Source organism: Macrobrachium rosenbergii, chromosome 33 (assembly GCF_040412425.1).
Source record: "Macrobrachium rosenbergii isolate ZJJX-2024 chromosome 33, ASM4041242v1, whole genome shotgun sequence".
Classification (NCBI taxonomy): Eukaryota; Metazoa; Arthropoda; class Malacostraca; order Decapoda; family Palaemonidae; genus Macrobrachium; species Macrobrachium rosenbergii.
The window spans coordinates 7866282-7886346 of NC_089773.1; the positions used below are offsets into that span (position 1 = coordinate 7866282).

The 20065-nt window shown below is 37.5% G+C and overlaps 1 protein-coding gene across 1 annotated transcript in view; it reads left to right on the forward strand.

Annotated features, from left to right (window-relative positions):
- The window catches only part of LOC136855881 (cell adhesion molecule Dscam1-like), a 607418-nt gene that overhangs the window by 487289 nt on the left and 100064 nt on the right, over positions 1-20065 (forward strand). The window contains 5 exon segments of the mRNA XM_067133289.1: positions 371-515; positions 2941-3108; positions 5775-5869; positions 7220-7381; positions 7991-8548. Coding sequence (XP_066989390.1) covers positions 371-515; positions 2941-3108; positions 5775-5869; positions 7220-7381; positions 7991-8548 — 1128 coding nt within the window.

Sequence of the window (20065 nt, forward strand, 5' to 3'; positions counted from 1 at the left end):
ATTTATCACTTTTTTTCTATAACTGATATTCCTTTGGAGCCCTCTTGGGTTTATAATCTGCTAAGATTTTAAGAAAGAAGTTATATTTTCTATTCCCTCACATTTATTTAGTTATTACTTATTCTTAGAACTCTCTCTCTCTCTCTCTCTCTCTCTCTCTCTCTCTCTCTCTCTCTCTCTCTCTCTCTCTCTCTCTCTCTCTCTCTCTCTCTCTCTCTCTCTCTGATTTCCCTTTGAAGCCTTCTTGGGTTTATAGTCTGTTGACTTTTTCCACAAGGATTTTCAGTTGACAATTTAAAGAAAGAAGAAAATGAAAGAACTGTTTCAGAAAGATACTAATTTCATTCACTTATTTTTTCCCCTATAACAGTCGAACCTCCTCAACTGACCCATACATTCGACTCAAAGACCCTTCAACCTGGACCCTCCGTCTTCTTGAAGTGCGTAGCTGCTGGTAACCCCACACCAGAAATCACCTGGGAACTCGACGGGAATCGTCTCTCCAATTCTGAAAGGTGAGGGTCAAAATGCGAAGTTTGTGTCATCTGCAAGTAATTCAGAATGGGGTAGAATTTATCCAAGAGCTGTAGTGTTCTTTATATGCATTGATCTTGGTCTTCTGTTGGGTATTACAGCTTAAGGGAAATGAGGTTTAGGAACCCATAATTTTATGGAAGTTAAAATGTCATAACTTTTAAGCTGGTTTGTCAAGTCTAAGAAATGTTTTTCTTTGTACTGCAACACCTCTGGTATAGTATGATACACATGTCATGGATCACTTAAAAGTGTCACATACTTGAGTGTTTCAGTGAGGGATCACTTAAAGGTGTTGCAAACTAAAGTGTTTCAGTGAGGGATCGACTTAAAAGTGTTACATACTCAAGTGTTACAGGTGTTGATTTGAGCACAAGTCCAGAGATCAGTCTAAGTTTTAAAAGACAGTATTAACTTTCAGATCTGAAATCTTCTTCCTGGATGGAATTGATGGTTTAAATACACTGGAAGAAAGGTGAAATATCAAATATGCACCTTTTTGCTTTGAGCAGTGACCTGAGCTTACTTGATTGCAAACGAGAGAGAGAGAGAAAGAGAGAGAGAGATAGCTTGTCCACAGCAATACATCAGTTAACTGATTTTGTGCAGTCATTAATGCCACTGGCTTCTTCACCTTTCAGATTTTGCTTTGTGAAGCAGATAGTGTGGAAGGCTTGCATCTTGCCCTTCTTCCACTTGCCCACTATCTTTTATGTTTGTGTGTGTGTATTTTAGCAGACTTTCATTCCTTGCAAAATAACCTTCTTTTTTTTTCCATAGAGAGTTGTCTGTAAACGTGTTTTGACTTCAGATAGCAAAAGTGTCACCTTTTGAGCTGAGAAATGAATGCATTTGGTTTATGTGTTATTTTTAACAGTCTTGTAATGTGTACCATACTTTTGGATATGTCAGAATGCTACAGCATGGTATTTGATCGTGCCAAAGGAAAGTCTGGTTAAGTAGTTCATAGTTTTTAGCTCCTCAACTAACCTTTAATTTTCATACCTGAATGATACAACAGTTGGTGTTATGAATGGAAATTCAGGCTGTTTTTGGGTGTGAGTATCCACTCATTCTGAAGGAAAATGTCCTACAGTCAGTAAAAATATCCCAAAGACTGCGATGGCCTTTTGTCATCATATTTAGAAGACACTTCAGTTAGTGAAAATTGAAATGGCATCTTGTTTTTGTATCTAGAAGGTAAAGCAGGAGGCAGCTTAACATATGGAAATTCAGATAGTGTTTATGGGGTTTGTTTACCATCTCATTTTCAGATGTAAAGTTTCATCGTATATTAAAAAAATGCTGAGATTCAAATTGTTTGGATATGTGACGAAAAACTGAGATAAGCATTCAGAAAAGCAGTATGTATGACTTTAGGGGGAAAAAAGACACATCTCATTTTGAAATGTCGTTTCACCATTTCTTAAAAATCCACTACAGAGATCCAGATGGCCTGGAAATGTGATAAAGAACTGAGATAAGCACTCAGAAAAGTAGCACTTATGATTGTTGGGTGACAAAAACCAGTAGAAGGGTCAAGATGTAATTGAAGATTTAGACCAGAGAACACAAAACATTAAAACCAAGAGAACCCATTTCAAGTCTAACCCTCTGATTTAATCTAAACCTCTGATATTGAGACAGTGTTTTATTTGATTTGGTAATTAGATTAAATTCTAGGAATTGATATTGATAAACTTTAGGTTTACAAAATATTGTAATTTTATTCATAACTTTGCTGACTTTATATATGGTGTAAAAAAAGGTATATGCTCAGCAATTATTATTGCAGTATGAACTATAGTTGTCTCATAATCCTTTCTTAGAGGAAATATTTTACATTAAAGTACTATGCAAGGACGTACTGTATTGAGGAATAGGATGTGCACTATTCCATAAACAGTTATGCAAAAAGGTGTGTACACTATTCATCATCAGGATAAAGGAAAGCCAAGTTGCGCACGTAGATTTGATATAAATAAAAGGGAAATACTGAAGAAAGTTTGCTTTCCTGGTACAGGTATCATCAGAAAGTCAGGTATTATTTGAGCATTTTTCATTCAGAAGTCTTAGAAGCTACTTTTATCATTTGATTTTGTTGGTTGTCTGAATCCAGGAATTGAGTCGAATTCAGTATGCCCATTGCTTACACTATTTTCTGCGTCCCACATTTAGACATTACAGTTCTTGTATTCTTCATGCACGGAGGTAGCATTGCTCACACGAAGGAATTGTGTTTTAGTCCTGCATTTTGTGTTTACTCTACTCTTTTTAGTTGATCAATGCACTTCGCCCTCATTCTCAGAATTTTGGTGCGTACAGTGGAAGCATATCTTTCTGCATAATCTCATTTCACATGGTTCTCAGACGCTTGAGAAGTCTGACGAGTTCACATTCTTTCAGGATGCAAGTCGGCCAGTACGTCACAGTCAACGGAGAAGTTGTCTCACACCTGAACATCTCAGCTATTCACACCAATGATGGCGGTCTCTATGCTTGCGTTGCCTCGTCCACTGTCGGATCTGTGAAACACGCTGCACGACTTAACGTTTATGGATTGCCTTACATCAGGTAAGGAAGTAAATGCAATCAGGAGTCAGTATGTCATATGCAGTAGTTGCCTCTGATGACATATGTTTGCCATAGTACAAAGTCCTGTATGAATGTTGACCTCTTAAAGGATGAGTTTTACGTGCTGCATTGTGTATGAGATTTTGCTGATTTTTCAAGTGATACACACACTTGTTTTGTGTACTCATAATTATTGCTTTTACGTTTTTAAAGTAGTTTAACGCAAGTTTTCTTTTGAGGGAGTGTTTTCATAATGATTACAGTTTTGGAGCATGAAACATATTTTTGTTTTCTTTAATGTGGTTTTAAACTTCGTCCATTTTTAAGTGTGTTTGTATCATTTAAGACTGTTATATAAATCTGTTTTTTCTTAAGGTTAGTTATCAAATCAGGCCAGTGGCTGGTTTAGTTGCCCCCCCCCTTCAGCTATGAATGGTGCCCCTAAGAGTGGATTATTATTAAACATCAATGTCAGCAAAAATAAAAATTTTTAACAATAATATTAGCAGTAGTAGTAGTAGTAGTTGTTGTTGTTCTTGTTGCTGCTGTAGCAATAGTATTATAAAGAACAGATTTTCAGAAATCAAGTGTAAAATAAAAAAAAATCGACTATGGCACAATGGGCTGAGAGAGACTAAGAACACGAATTGGAAATGCACAAGCCACCATAACTGACTCCACAAATTTTATTAATCATTCTGCTAATAGAGTTGCTTTATTACAAACCCTAATATTGTACCAGAAAGCTTCGGTGATGAGACCCAAAAACGTCATTTTAAAACTACTGTGTGCACCACTCGATGGGTGGAGAGGCATGAGAGCATTCTAACATTTTATGAATTATTACCTGCTATCAGAGGTTTGCTAAGGCACTATGAATCAGGCAATGATACAAACGCAACAGATAAATCATTAACACTGCAAAAAGCGACGTGTGATTCTGGTTTCATAGTTTCCTTGTGTTTTATGAAAGATAGCTTATCTGGAACACTCCAGTTATCAGTCATGGTGTAGAAAGTTGATAGTGACCTTTGCAGAGCTGTAAGCTATATAACAAGTGTAATCCAAGTCCTCAAGAACCAGAGGTCTGATGTAGAGCAGTCATTTGGTATTGTATGGAAAGAAGTAAAGAACATAGCAGAAAAGCTTGGTGTAAGCAACACAATGCAGTAGCTTTAAAGTTTGGTATTTTCATCCCAAAGAAGACTAATTCATCATCTACAGCAGTATCTGAACTAGAGCCTCTTTCAAACATGTATGCTACGTTCACAGATAGAAATAAGGTATTCAGCTTTACAGAAGTGTGATAAAATGTTGTTCCCAAATAAACACACGCTGTTCCGAATTGGAGTGACAGTGTCAATCACAACAGCAACAGCAGAACGATCTTTCTTGACATTGAGAAGATTGAAAACTTATCTCAGAACAACTATGGCTGCTGATAGACTGTCTAACTTAGCTGTTATCCATGTGCATAGGGATATTGAAATAAATGAAGAGGATGTGACTGGTAAGTTTGCTTTAGAGGACAAACATAGACTGGAATTTGTTCTTTAACTTTACTGTTACTAGGCAAACGCCTAGTATGTTAGCATGACAAATGCTTTACCCAGTTTACCATTTGTGAAACATGTAAATTGAATAGGTTGCCACTTACCTGTGCCAAATATGTATTTTTCTTTTTACTTTACTGGTAAATTATGTACATTGCTTTATTTGCTTTACTGCTAGTGTGCAACTAATGCAAGTATAGCAGATAATTTAACATTTGTGGTAAAGAAAGGCATGAATGATGTATATTTCAGTTTTGACCAATTTCATTTACCCCGTAAGGGGTAGTGCTGTCAATGCACCTCATGCAGTGCAATGTAGGCATTACTTAAGGGTCTTTGCAGCATCCCTTCAGCCCCTGTTCACATTCTCTTGCTTCCATCTTACTGCCCACCCTCTCCTAGCAATTGATTCATAGTGCAACTATGGGGTTTTCCTCCTGTTACACCTTTCAAACCTTTTACAGTCAATTTCCATTTCAGCTGAATGGCCTTAGTTGCCCCAGTGCTTGGCATGTATGCCTAAAGTCTATATAAATCAAAATCAAAACCAATTTCAATCAGTCAGTAGAGATCTATAACTGGTTTCCATTTAACAAGAATTATTGGCTACGGGTTTTTCATATCAACCACCATGAAAGTACCAAAACTTGCCCCAAAATGCTTGTGAAATGTTATAAAGCATTTTGCTCCCTTGGCTCCGGCCCGGACCCCGCTGGGCGAGCTACCGCTCACCCCAGACCCCCTAGCTTACTGCCTCGCGCCTTTGGGGCTCTCCACCCCTTACTTTAACAAACAGCCCCCCCCCCTTTCCTAAATCCTGGATCCACCACTGAATCAGGCTGTAATATTTTATAAAATTTTTATAATTTTCTTGTATAATTATAGCTATAATTGTCAACAGATTTATACTTCCATTTATGAAATGAAGTACTGTACATTATTGATTTTTTACCAGAGTGTCATTTGATTATTTTGATGTTATCAGTTCCAAGATGCAAAGATGGCAATTTGGAAAATTATAAACAGAAATATATCGGGTACACCACGATCACATAACAAAACACCTCTTCAGCAATGTTACCCTGTAGTCTGAGATTATGGTACCTTTTTCAGGCCTATGGACAAGGTTGCAGTTGTTGCCGGAGAAAATATGGTTGTTCACTGCCCAGTTGCTGGTTACCCCATTGATTCCATTGTTTGGGAAATGAGTAAGTACATGGATTACTTTAGCCTAAATGGTATTTTAACTATGCTTCAAATGAGCTGTGTCTTATGTCCTAAAATATCTGCAGCAGTAGACTTCAGGATGAGTTTTGTGTAACATCTGGGAGAGCTTGCAGCTTAACAGATTATTATTATTATTATAATTATATTATATTATTATTATTGAGAAGATAAACCCTTGTTCATATGGAGCAAGCCTAAAGGGGCCAATGACTCGAAATTCAAGCATTCAAAAAATATGGTGTTCACTAAAAAGAATTAAGAGAACGTAATAATAGGAAATAGTAAATTCATTCTCTTGGCATTTCATGATAGTAACACTTCTAGGTCATAAAGAATTTGTGAATGGTTGAGTCCATTTAGGAATTGAATCGTTCCATTTTGGAGAGAGGACATTTTCAAATTGTAGTCTGTTTGATTGATAAGACCTTCAAAATGGTGCCTTATGTGGTTCCTGTTGGTACCATGATTGTGGGCACCAGAGTGATTATAGGGTTAAATTTTTAAAGTTCAACCCTCTATTTATGTTTTGTAGAGAATATGGATAATTTTAAAATTAATTGCCATTACAAGAGGCACAGAACAATTTTAAATATATCACACATATATCATCTTAATTTCATGGTGATATGACAGAACTAGAAATTTTACCTTGTCACTTCCACGCAAGTTGTTGTTGTTATTATTATTATTATTATTATTATTATTATTATTATTATTATTATTATTATTATTATTATTATTATTATTATTATTCAGAGGATTAACCCCTATTCGTATGTAACAAGCCTAAAGAGGCCACTGACTTGAAATTCAGGCTTCCAAAGAGTATGGTGTTCACTTTAAAGAAATAACAGGAAATAGTAAATTTTTTGATTGGTTGAGTTCATTTAGGAATTAAATCATCCCTTTTTGGAGAGAGGACATTTTCAACTTAGCCTGTTTGATTGATAAGAATTCAAAATGGTGCCTATTTAGTTTCCATTGATACCATAATTGTGGGAACCAAATTGAAGATAGTGTTAAAAATTTTCATAGTACTACTCTTTGTTTATTAAAGATCACATATTTAGTCAAACCCTAAAGGAGTTAGAAGTTACACAAAGAAAGTTTATACCCTCAGAATCTATGTAAAGGAAGTTCAGACCCTCAGATGCTACATAAAAAGAAAGTTTATATAGAAATTTTAGACCCTGAGAAGCTACACAAAGAAAGTTTAGACCCTCAGACACTACACAAAGGAAGTTTAAACCCCAGAAGCTACATCAATAAAACATTTTCTATAAGTTTTTTTGCTAGAGAGTTAAACTAATGTCTCATGTTTGTCTCTGAAGAGGGACGCATGCTGCCAATCAACAGACGCCAAAAGACCTTTGGCAACGGAACTCTCATCGTAGAAGCTGTACAGAGGTCTGCAGATCAAGGAAGGTACACCTGTGTGGCCCGCAATAGCCAAGGATACACCGCTCGTGGAGATCTCGACGTCCAAGTTATGGGTAAGTACATAGATTCTACATCATAGCAAGTTTCTATACTCAAATGAGAATGATTACATTCTGATCATTGATTCAAATGTTCATTTTATTACCAGGTCATTCATTTGACACTGAACACAAAAACAGGAAAATTATCTTAGGTAATCATATCTTAGGTAATCATTCTCATTTCTAGGCAATAAGATCTTAGCTAGATAGTCAATCAGGCCTGCTAGAGCATCAGGATATTTGATTATAATGTTGTCTGTTTTCAGATAAATATATTGAATGTGCCATGTTTCATTGGATTGATATTTCAAGCTGGAAATTGTCAAAATAAAAGTTTTGAACACTAAATATTGTTGATGCAGGCTTTTCCAGTCTAGATAGGGATATACGTAACAATAAAATTCCCTTTCAGCCATACCGTAAAAAGCCTTTGGAGAGATTCTTTAAAAGGCAAAACAAAGTGTCATTAGTAAGTAGTTTTTTATTTTTACTTTTGCTGTATAGTACACCATTATCGTTGTTGCCTAAACTAACTCCTGTTACATGTGCCGAAGTATGATAAGTATTAATACCAGTGTCCTGGAACGCTCTGTGTGACCTGGGAACACAAAAAAATCACAGAGCCCCCACAGATCAACCCTTTCGTTCTCGCTGGGGAGCCAGCCGTGGGCAGAGAGTTTCTGGTCCACTGCATAGTCTTGGCAGGGGACTCCCCCATCGAACTCGTCTGGTACAAGGATGGCCAGCCCATTGTTCCGGCAAGGTTGGACTCAAGTCCTCAGAACCAGTACCAGTGGAGCGGTCAGGTCGATCGTCGCGAGCGTAGGCACCCTTCTGAGGAGCTATGTCATCCTCCTCCTCCTCTTCCTCCTACTTCTTCTTCCTCCGCTCCTCCACGTCGTCCTCCTCCTCCTCCTCCTTCCGCTCTTGAAGCTGGTTTGGTTCCCGATGAGGGGAACGATTCCTCAAGCAGTGGAGTGGGAGGTTTCGAGATTGACGTGGACGAAGTGGAGTTGGATGACGGAGGACTGGATCCTCGTATCGTTGTTAATCAGTTAGGGGACAGGTACTCGGAACTGAGGTTCACTGCGCTATGTCCATTCCACTCGGGGAACTATACATGCGTGGCGACAAACATGGTTGGCACTGCTGCCTACTCGGATACTTTGTCCGTCCGTGGTAAACTTTTCATCGTTGTTGTGTATCCTAATCTTTGCCTGCATTTGTTTTGAAAGCGTTTCAAGGAAAAGCAAAAAAAAAAAAAAAAAAAATGTCGAGAGTTTTCTGTCTACTTATGCATATTTTTGCTTTATTTGCACGTCTGGAAAAAAAAAAGTTACGTGAAGAGTAAGTTATTGGGTTTGTTTTAAATAGTGAAAGGAGAGATGTTTTTCAGAAGAATGGCTCTAAATAAACGTATAAATATGATTGGAATAATAATATTCCATGATAATGGCATGACTGTACATAGTAGATTAACATAAAAAAACAGGATGAACTTGACATTTAAATTGATTAAATGCATTTTGAAAAAAAATCCCTCAAAAGGATTTTTTAAAAAATTACTTCGTCTGAATCAACTCTTTTCACAACCTGTCCGCATTGTGTTTTGTCATAAACCATGCATCATGACTGGTTATAAATTTGACTGCATGGAAAGAAATAAATGTGCCATACACATTTCAGAATATGACACTTCTGTCATTATTCTTCCTTCATAAGTCTGTCTTTTAATACTCATGTGTCAAAAAACTCACTTTCCTATTGTGTGTGGCGTACAGCTCCATCTTTTCAAAACTACCAGAAATCCAGTTTGGTTTTAGCTTGCTGAGCCAAGTTGCTTGGTGGGATGCAGTGTATCTATTTTGGGATTAATCTTTTTTTTTTATTCTTTCAAGGATTTAGAAAACCTGACAATAAACTGTTATTTAAAATCCAGAAAAAATGTGTATATATTTGCACAAGTTGTTACTGAGGAGGGAGGAGGATGTTGTATTAAGATCAACAGGAGTCAGGCATAGCATATATTTGCTACAAATAACTTGATATTTTATTTCAAAGTCACATGATTGAAAGTTGGCATATTTATATTGTCTTTGAATACAGAAGATATTGGGTACATTTTCACAGGCATACATGAAATAAAACCAGCCTTTTAATTTGTATTTTTCATACAAGTCTGAAGTATTCTTTTGAAAGGATGACCAGAATGATTTGTCATTAGGCAATTCACTGCAACTGATGTTATTTTTTCATGAATTTACCAACTGTGACTTCACTACAGTACTCATTAAAGAGTACTCTTTCTGTATTGTGTGGAGGTTGCAAAATACTCCTTTCTATGATAATGAATTTTTATCCTACCCGACACGTTATTGTCTGTCTTACTTAATGATGACTTTTTTTTTTTTAGAGATGTGAGTTATAACAGTGTCTGATTTTTTTATCCTACAAAGTTTTTCCATTATTATACTGAACACAACGCTGTTTAAGATTATAGAATCGCATTTTATCACTGACCAATTTTCTGCTGTGTGTTATTGATTTCAGTATTAAGTTTTGATAATGTAAACGGGACAAAGTTTCAGAATTTTGATATGTAAGTTTCATAGATACAGATTGGACAACTAGTAACGTGGAGTAAACATTTTAGAGTATCAGTATGAGCCCACCTCGAACAACTCTTCCAGAGCTCCCGCAAATTCTCCCCATTCCGCCGGAATCCGAAGTGTCAGAGGGCTATCTGTTCCAAATCACTTGTGTGGCCCAGTCTGACCCACCCCCTTCCATCATCTGGAAGAAGGACGGGTCGTTGCTCTCTGACACCTCCGTGACCATTAGCTACCCCTCGCCCATGATGTCCCTCCTCATCATCACTCAGTCTCACCCCCAACATGCTGGGAATTACACTTGCGTGGCCTCGAATCCAGCCGGGCAGGTTGAAAAGACTGCTGTGCTTAGAGTGAAAGGTTGTTCTCAGTCAAGTCCCTTTTCCCTTATACGCTTCTGTGTGTGTGTGTGTGTTTTGAGTCGTTGTTTTGCTAATTATTTAATTCGTGTCCAATTAGTTTTATCCATCTCCCCCTGTGAACATCTGGTTAAATAGTACACAAAAGATTGATATGCAGGGTCATTGCCCACATACACACCCACCCACCCACCCACACACACTTTTAGAGAAACAAGATGTAGAGTTTGTACGTGCCGAGAAAACCAAAGATAAAGTTCAGTGTGACTGGATTTTCTTGATCTATAGCAGTCTGATTAAACTGTGAGAATAATTTTTAGACATTGTTTTCAGGAGACCTGGAAGGAAAGGAAAGGATATTTAATCAGGTTGACATTTTAATTGATTTCACTGAAAAAAATCCCCATTAGGCTGCCTTGGCTGCTTATTCTTCGTTCAACAGTCTTTTGAAGTTTGAAGCTCCAATACTATGGTTTGCAACCATTTTGAAGAAAAAGCTCTAAGGCTCTGAACATAGAGCTAAATGTTTAATTGAAGTGCCCTGCTTAGAGGCAAGAATTTTGAGCCCATAGTATCCATAAATGTGAGAACCATTTAAAGATATTTTTGTTTTTTGCAGCTCATGGGAAAATGCATGGGATGGCATAACTATCTAGATTAACTGGTATATGGCAGTCAAAAGATATCTTGTAATAAACTGCATACCAGAAAGTAGAAGTAATTGTTTCGAATGCAGTGGTTCAGTTTCCAGTGGTTACATCAGGTAATGAAGTCCAGTTCTGAATGAGCCACTACTCGTAGTGTGAATTATTGAATATCAGTGCCTCAGATCGTAGTTAAAATCAGCAAGGGACTGTCTTTGCGAAATTGCACATATACATCTATGCTGTTAAGTTCCTTGAGCATTTGAAGTTAGTTTCATGAATGGCAATAGGAACTTGATGTTGAAGTATTTGTAATTACCCAGATCACTTAGGGTAACATTTCACAATACTCTACTCCCATGCCCCAGACAAAAATTATTGATAAATCACTGAATGATACTACTGTGTTGTATTACTACCCACTAACAGAAGGTATTGGTAAACAAGGTGTGTCATCCCTAGCCAGAACTCACAAACACTTAACCCATTTTCATTCGAGTACTCGTACCATCCGCGTAATGTTTTCCAGACCTGCCTCGACTCATTCCTCTCATGGATAAAATGGAGGCCTTGAAAGATGACACATTCCAGCAGTCCTGCATTGCCCAGTCTTCGCCTCCCCCTTCACTAACCTGGTTGAAGGACGGTCACCTTATCATGGATCCGAGTGTGACCATATCCTCACCAACGCCATCTATGTCCATCATTATTATCAGTCAGCTGACTCAGTCCCACTCAGGGAATTACACGTGTCTGGCCACTAACGATGCCGGGAAAGTAGAGGAGACTGTCATCCTCGTTGTAAAGGGTATAAATAATTTGACGTCAGATATTTGCAAATACTGTATTCGGTGCACTGCCTTTTCTTATGTTTTATTTTAGTTTTATATCACCCCTACAACCTGTTACTGACCTTTTTATCAGAGTTCAACACACCACGAAATACAGAAAGTATCATTTACATTATAGAGGAAGAACTAAACACAAACTTAGATTAGGATACGATGCTTTAGGCCTACGCCTCTTTATCTTTAGATGACACCCCCATTTCCTTTGTTTGAGGCTCAAACCACATCATAATATTATTGCAATTCTACAGTTAAACCTGAGATCCTTCCATTCTCATTCCCTGAGGATGTGGAGTCGGGGAAGGTGTTGCAGATCTCCTGTATAGTCACGGCTGGGGACGAACCAATCACCCTCATGTGGTTCAAAGATAACCTCCCGATTCAGTCGGACCACGAAATTATCATAAATCGGTTGTCTTCGAAAGTAAGCAGCCTTCTTCTTCCCAGTGTCACTTCGTTCCATGCTGGCGTGTACACTTGTCGAGCCAATAACCCCATGGGGTCTTCAGAATACTCGTCCACGTTAAAAGTACAAGGTGCACATAGATTTGGTTATACATTTTATGACTGTGTGCTTTATGGCTTCTCTTTGACCTCATTATGTTGCATTCAGTGACCAAACCTTTTTACCCCCTCCCCCTGCCCCCCTTTACAGATATGGAGGGACAAATGATAGTTGTCAAGTTTTTTTCTAAACTTTGTCCAGGTGTCATCAGAGTAAGTGATATGGTTAACTACAAATTATCAGTAGGAAATATCCAATGAAGTCTAAGTTGTATCACCTTGTCTCATTGTAATGTTACAAATTAGCATCCGTTTTCTGAGTGTCTTATATTTTTCTAAGAGTATTACAAAAGTTTCAGCGAAATAATAGAATCATATAGAATCAGTTGGTTAGTTTTGATATCTGATAAATTATTACCAGCCATTAATGAAACCATTTGGAATGTTAAGTCTTCAGTCTTATGTCTTTCTTTTTATATAAGTATCAGTTGCTGTAATTTGCATACTATTTAAGGTTCAGCACCTTGTTGAGTAATGTACTTAGTAATTTAACAATGCTGCTTTTGGTTACCCATTAATCACCTAGTCGGATGACGCCTTCACGTGCACTGGAAAAAGAATTCTAGTCCAAATTCGTATGTCAGGCTGAAATGACCAAAATGTCCAATAATGACCCCTGAAATGTTCCCAAAGTATTTTTTTATGCCTTGTCAACAATGAAACGACAACTGATTTGGGTATCTTGCACAGAAATCTTGTGTTGATCTTATAGTAAGTTACTTCGTCCAGATTTCAAAATTGAGCTGGCTAGGCTTTGAAAATTGAAGCTAATATTTTCTAGGTATGTATGAGGGTTGTATGAGGCTACAGATTTTTGAATTATGTAATTGTAAAGAAACTTATTTTTCGGGTTCGTAGATTGACCTGTGACCTTATTAACGAGCAATAATCTCCCTCTCAGTTGCCCCCGAAATCCTTCCTTTCTGGTTTCCGCAAGAGGTAACTGAAGGACAATTAATCCAGATATCTTGCACCGCCATGGGAGACGATCCTCTGACCCTCCAGTGGTACAAGGATGACCTGCCCCTCGTCTCCTCCCCAAAGTTCATGATTAATAAGGTGGACTCTAAGCTCAGTAACTTAGTCCTGAGAGGAGTCACATCAGAGCATTCGGGCATGTATGCTTGCGCTGCTTTCAATCCCGTGGGGCTGTCAAGATACGAGAAGGAACTGCGTGTCAAGGGTAAAGAGACAGACAAAAATGCATGTAACAGTTCTCAGATATTTTTCCTTTCATGTGAATAGCACTGTCCCCCTCCTTTTTAAAGACACTAACCTTATTGCAGTAAGTGCATTGATTCTTCCTTAGTCTTTTTTAATTTGCAAATAGATTTTCTCATTTGATTTATTTTGGCTGTTCCTTTTTGTGTTAGTTCATGCATTCATTTATAGTTTTGTTGGCATTGGGAGGGCCCTCCATAGGAGCAATGTAGGAATAGGTCCACCTCTCTTAATTCTTTGGGATGTGAATTAACTAAAGGATTTTGTCAAAACTATTCAAGTTTTTGTATGATTTAATAAAATACAATTAGAAGAAGCTATGGGTTAAGATTTAAAGACATTGTTTTAAAGGTTTTAACTTTTCCATTGGTCAGATGCATAGGAAAGGTATAGTAGTGAAGGCTCTAAAAGATACAGATTGTAAAAGTAAAAAGATATCACTAATTAAAGGCATCACATAGTTTAAAGTCAAGTGGCACAAAGCAGAGCTATAAATACCACTACTTACCACTGGAACCTGTTAGAAATGGTCCCTTTCTAGCGGGAGGTTACATGACTGGTTTAAAAAATAATGGAGATTTTGCTGGAATCTTACAAAGAATTCAGTGTTATTTTAGGTCCCAGGTTGTCTTTTGTTTTCTTTTCACAAATGTTGGAGACATTCTGAATTGATTTAATTAAGATTTATTTATCTGGACTTTCGATAAGAGTTAGCTTCTTGGTGAGTCTCTGTGTAGGTGACCTGTGTAAGAATAAGTGTTGTTTTTGCCAGTTCATCTTTGTTCTTCTGTTAGGTATTAATTATTTTTTCTATTTTCTCCTCTTTCTGCTTGATCAGAATAAAAGTTGTCATGTCTTTGGATTTCTGATTATTGCGAAGTATTCTTAGATGACTGAAAATGAAGGAATGAGACCAGAAGTATCTACTGGAGATTTTTAATTAGGGAACAGTTTCTTTGACTCAGTGTAGGAAGTCAGTCACAGTATATTGATAATTTAGGCCAGCAGTAGCATTGGAACATTAATATGGTAATAATGATAGTAACATAGTACTTAGTGGGAAGAACAGTAAGAAAAATTACATTTTGTAAAGAGAAAAGAAAAAATTTGTAAACCTGTACAAACACTGAAACTTAGCCTAGTATATGCGGTACCTATTTTTAAAAATGCCTAAACAGCTTTTAAAAAGAAATCCGTAATGCAATTTGGATATGCAAAGGTTTACAGATATTTGGTATTAAGAGCGAACTACAATACCCCCTCTGTCAGTAATCTAAAGAGTTTACAGTTTTAGTGACTCTTATCTCTACCAACAAGGTTTGGAATAAATTTCCTGTTTCCATTCTTCACCCCATTAGAACCTTCTGTTTTTCAAAGGGCAGTTCTTTCACCTCTTGAAAGGATGATGCCCCTCATGCTTTTTCCTTAACATTTTTACTGTTTTTTTTTCTCTGGCCTGAGGTAGATGAGGTCAGCACATCTGCTGTTTGTCTTAGATACCTTCCAGTACATGTAGTAAAATGTCTGAAGTACATTGCTTGGAAATCAGGCTATTTTGAGACTTGCTTTGGCTTCTTTGTTGGTAGTTTTTTGGTGTTGGTTAGTCTGTTTGGTTAAGAACTGTTTGAGAGATTTGATATAATGATGGACCCTGTTTCCATTCACACTAAGACTAGCATTTTAGGCACATAAACCAACAGACTTGCCTTCTTCTTGGTGTTAAGGCACTGAAGTAAGGTGACATGATACAGAACCATTTTTTGATACAATGACAGTTGCTTTCATCTCATTAAAATTAGCAGCTGACAAAATGGTTTAATTTTATTTGCACCTGTCATTTTTGGATTCTGTTCTTGGCCATTGTATATTTTAGAATGGTAGACCAGTGAGGGAAACGATTTTAAAAAATGTATATTAGGTCTACCTTTTTCAGCCACCAAATTTCTTTTGACGGTAAAAGATGTCCAATGTAGGTCAGGTTTAAATAACACAAGGCAGGATGGATGGAGGAAATTTGCTTTAAATTCAGTCCTGTAAAGCAGAAAACTGATGTAAAAATGATGATGGTGAATACTGAAGAAACTTGGTTATTTTACAGCTTTGTGGCTATTCATACATTGTGTCATGAGTGGGAGAAGTTACACTGTCGAAGCATAGTGAACAATGTAGTCTGCAAGGAAAAAGGGAGGCATACTCTAGTAGTTTCCTCAAAGAAGGGAATTGATATACCATCAACTGTGGAAGGCCATGGTCAGATTTAAGCCAGTGAAGTGTTATGGTAATTCGGTCAGTTGTATCTCAAGCCTAATTTTACTGAAGGGTTGTTTACAGGGTAACAAGAATGATCAGAACTTCTTCCTCTCTTCAAGGGAATTAAAAGTCGAGAAGTCTGGTAACCAGGAAGATGTTGAAAGGTTCATTTGTATTCTTAAGTAAGTTTTATTCAGACTTCTATAGTAAGTTGAAAAGATTTGCCCCAACTAAACATTGTTCCCTCAGAGCCCAAAAGCTGTGTTATGAATATCAATATGAATCATAATCTACATGGAAAAATAGTGACAGGAAGAGAATAAGAATGTTTTATACATTTTCCAGAAAGCCATGGTGGCTTTGTTTCATGTTCTTATTGTATTATTGTACAGTATATCTACCACGTTTTTGTACGGTGAAAAAAATGTTGTGTCACTTCTCAGAAATTTGCCAGAAAATGATTCATGGTCATTCAAAAGTTTGAGGCATGAATGCTGCTTCACTTCTTCTTAAGGATGAACAAGGTTAAAGCCAAGTTCTTACACTTTGAAAATGAATGGCCCATAATTAACCAGCTCCTCAGATAAGATACTGAAGCAGCTATTGGCAGATTACCTTTCAAGGTCTTTTGGATGCCAGATGCGCTTTCTTCATCCAAAAAACTTAAATGTCTGTGAATTCCTGGATTGATGTTGACAGTTCATGAGGGGGTGGGGGTACATACCAGTATAATATAGGATAAGATGCAGCAGTTTTAAATTAATATCTTCATACAGGTGATCTGTAGACAAGGAGTTTTGGTTAGTTCATCCATTTCAGAATTTCTGAGATGTAGCAGTTTAAACCATGTCAAAAATACCAGAGTTAATCTCATCCACCTTGTGATGTTGGATAAATGCCCTGTAGAAAGATGAAATTGTACAAGTTTTTGTGCCAATTCCATGCCAAAAATTTTAAGCCAATGCCAAGACAATTCAGTGCCCAGTATTCCCTGCTGGGCTGATGAATTTGTGGGACAGTGTGGCCAGCTCCTTTCTCCCAAGTCTTTGACTTTGGTAAGCACTTGTACCCATTTATAGGATTTTTGCCAAAGTATTGAGCCTTCAGAGACTTTGATGGTTGTCGTTAACATGTGTTTATGGGAAAAACTCTCTTACCTTCATTTCATCAGCATTCATAAATTTAGAGTGAGGAGATTTTCCATGTCAATAAGATCTCAGTTTTCACTTGCCCAAAGTTTTGCAAATAAATCAATGGACATCCTTCGTAGCGCACTGCCATGGTGATGTCTGTGTTCTACTTTTGACAGTGCTAGAGGGCTGGGAAAGAGGGTTTGAGCCTGTTCATATTTGGGGAGGGGGACAATTTTTTTTGTTTGTCAGAGATATTTCTTACTTCTCTATTTCAATGGTACTTTCCATCTTCCGAAGCATACCTGATTCACTATATCAAAGATATTGTTATTATAATTCTGTGAGATATAGGCCATTGATATGCCAATGGCAGGTAGCTCTGTATATTCTATTCTGAATTGCATTTATTAAAAGGAGAAAATGTATGTGATATACAATGAGAACTAGTGATTTTTTTTACAGCGATATACTTAGATAGTTGCCAGAAATTACCAGGTATTGATTTTAATCCAGTAACTTTTATGATCAGATATAGTACAAACACAGTAAAGTATTATGCATAAGAGCGTCATAGCAAACTTAACGTTGTGAATATTATAATCACAAAAATGAGGAAGTTTTACTGGTATATATATTTGGTTCTTGAGTGACTACCTGTTTGGGATTGGTGATTTTATTGTATCAGTCAACTGCAAAATAATGTCTGTCAAAACATAAATGCAACAAGATTTACTTATACTAGTTTTGTGGTTTGTGACAGTCTTAGACAGAGTTACCAAAATTTAAAATCGAGAAGAAAAAGTAAGTCTTCCACAGAAGTGAGGACCCATTGCGTTACTATTTTGAACTTTGATTTTATTCTCAGAAGAAATTTTTATCAAAAGGTCTTTATGGCAATCAAAAATCAAGAGAAGTATCTGATTTGATACTAATTTTGTACCTGTACTCGGTGTAACATGCAGTCAGAACCACTTGCAAGAGGCACTTTGCTTCCAGCTTGCAAAATATTATCAATAAGGACAGAATGGTGGCAAATAATAAAAAGGATTTCCAACCATTTCCAGTTCCCCCAGAAATCTTGCCTTTTACCTTCCCTAAAGAAGTAACAGAGGGACAGCTGATTCAGGTGTCTTGTGCAGTAACTGTTGGTGATGACCCCATCACTTTGCACTGGTACAAGGATGGCACTCCCTTGTCCTCCTCGGCTAATTTCCTCATTAACAATATGGACTCGAAGCTCTCCCTCTTGCTCCTGAGGAGCGTTAGCGATGAACACAGAGGGATGTACACGTGCCATGCTTACAATCCCGTGGGAGCTGCCCAGTCTTCTGCAGAACTGAATGTCAAGGGTAATGGTTTATGTTGAATCCTAGCTCGAGGAGGTGCATGCTCGTGTCTCATAGATTCTGTAGCATTAACACTGATTTGTTCTCGTTTCTTTTTCTGTTTTTATTTTTTTATTGCCTCACTAATGTCCCCCCTAACTGCAAGACTAACAAAAGTGCATTGGCGTTCCTCCATCAGTGGAACCAAAGATACTCCCGTTCACCTTCCCGTCAGAAGTAGAAGCTGGGGAACTCATCCAGGTGTCATGCACTGTGAGCAAGGGTGACGACCCTCTCACTCTCCAGTGGTACAAAGATCACGTGCCCATCGTGTCCTCGGCCAATTTCATCATCAATAAAATCGACTCCAAGCTTTCAATGCTCCTGTTGAGGAGTGTCGATGCAGACCACAGGGGAAATTACACTTGCACTGCCTCTAACCCTGTCGGAAGCGCGGAGTTCTCGGCAACGTTGAATGTCAAGGGTATATAACCATGTCCTTTAGAACTAACATTTCTATTGCAGAAGCTTTGTTTGTGTCTTAATTTCTTTGCTTTGTTCCTGTGATCGTCTTCACCATCTTATGATTTAATTTTATTATAATTCCAAATCTCACATTCACCCCATCCCCTTTAAGAGCTCAGACCCATTAAAATCTGATGGAATTGAAGCCTAACCCCTTGAAAGCCCTTACTGAAACTTTAAACTCCACTTGAATTTGCCTCTTATCAAAGTTTGTTTTGCTCGGCAAGGAAAGACAACTTGATCGTCAATTTTTATGTACCACCAGTCGAACCGAAAATCCTGCCATTCATCTTCCCTGCCGAAGTCCAGGCTGGGGAGCTGATCCAGGCTTCGTGCATCGTCAGCAAAGGAGACGAACCCTTGACCATCCAGTGGTACAAGGACGGTGTGCCCCTCATGACCTCCCCCAATTTCATGATTAATAACGTGGGGTCAAAACTGTCAAATCTCGTTTTGCCGGACGTCAATGCAGACCACCGTGGAATGTACACTTGCCAGGCCTTCAATGCCGTTGGGGCATCTGAATTTTCGGCAAATCTTAATGTCAAGGGTATAGGACATTGTATTGACATTGTAGCCTCTCTTTTTAAAAGCTATCAGCTGTATGTAGTGTTGTATTTGCGTTTTCACGTCTTTTAAGTTCTGAGTTCCCCTTCTTTTGTTGAAATCCCTTGGCCTTCCTGTCTAATAAATAACCTAGAGTTACTGTAAGCATTATACAAGCAGTTTGTAGAATTAAATTTAAAGAACACCAGTTAAGTCACTGGCTGAGGTGACTTTATACTGAAGTACAGCAGTACTGTTATAATTTATTGATAAGATTAACTGTAGTTTACTTAAGATACAAATTTAAGCTCCTACTGTCTGCAAAGAAATGTTATAAGAGCAGCAAAAAGGCTTCCCCATAGTTTAACTGAGTATGGTTTAAGTGTATTAATAGTGACAAGAAAAAAGATTCTTCAAGGTAAAAAGTGTTTTGATTATTTACTTTTAGTAGGGACATGTCTGCTGGAAAACGCATCTTCCAGGAATCCAGTATACTTTTATATTTTTAAGCATTTGCTGTACCTGTGGAGGACTTGACTTGTATTTTAGCCACTGTAATCTAAAAGACACAGACTTTTAAGGATGATAACATGGAAAGCTTGTATTCTAGCCATTTTAAACTCAGGCACTGACTTTTATTGACAATTTGACAATAACATGGAAAGATCTTCA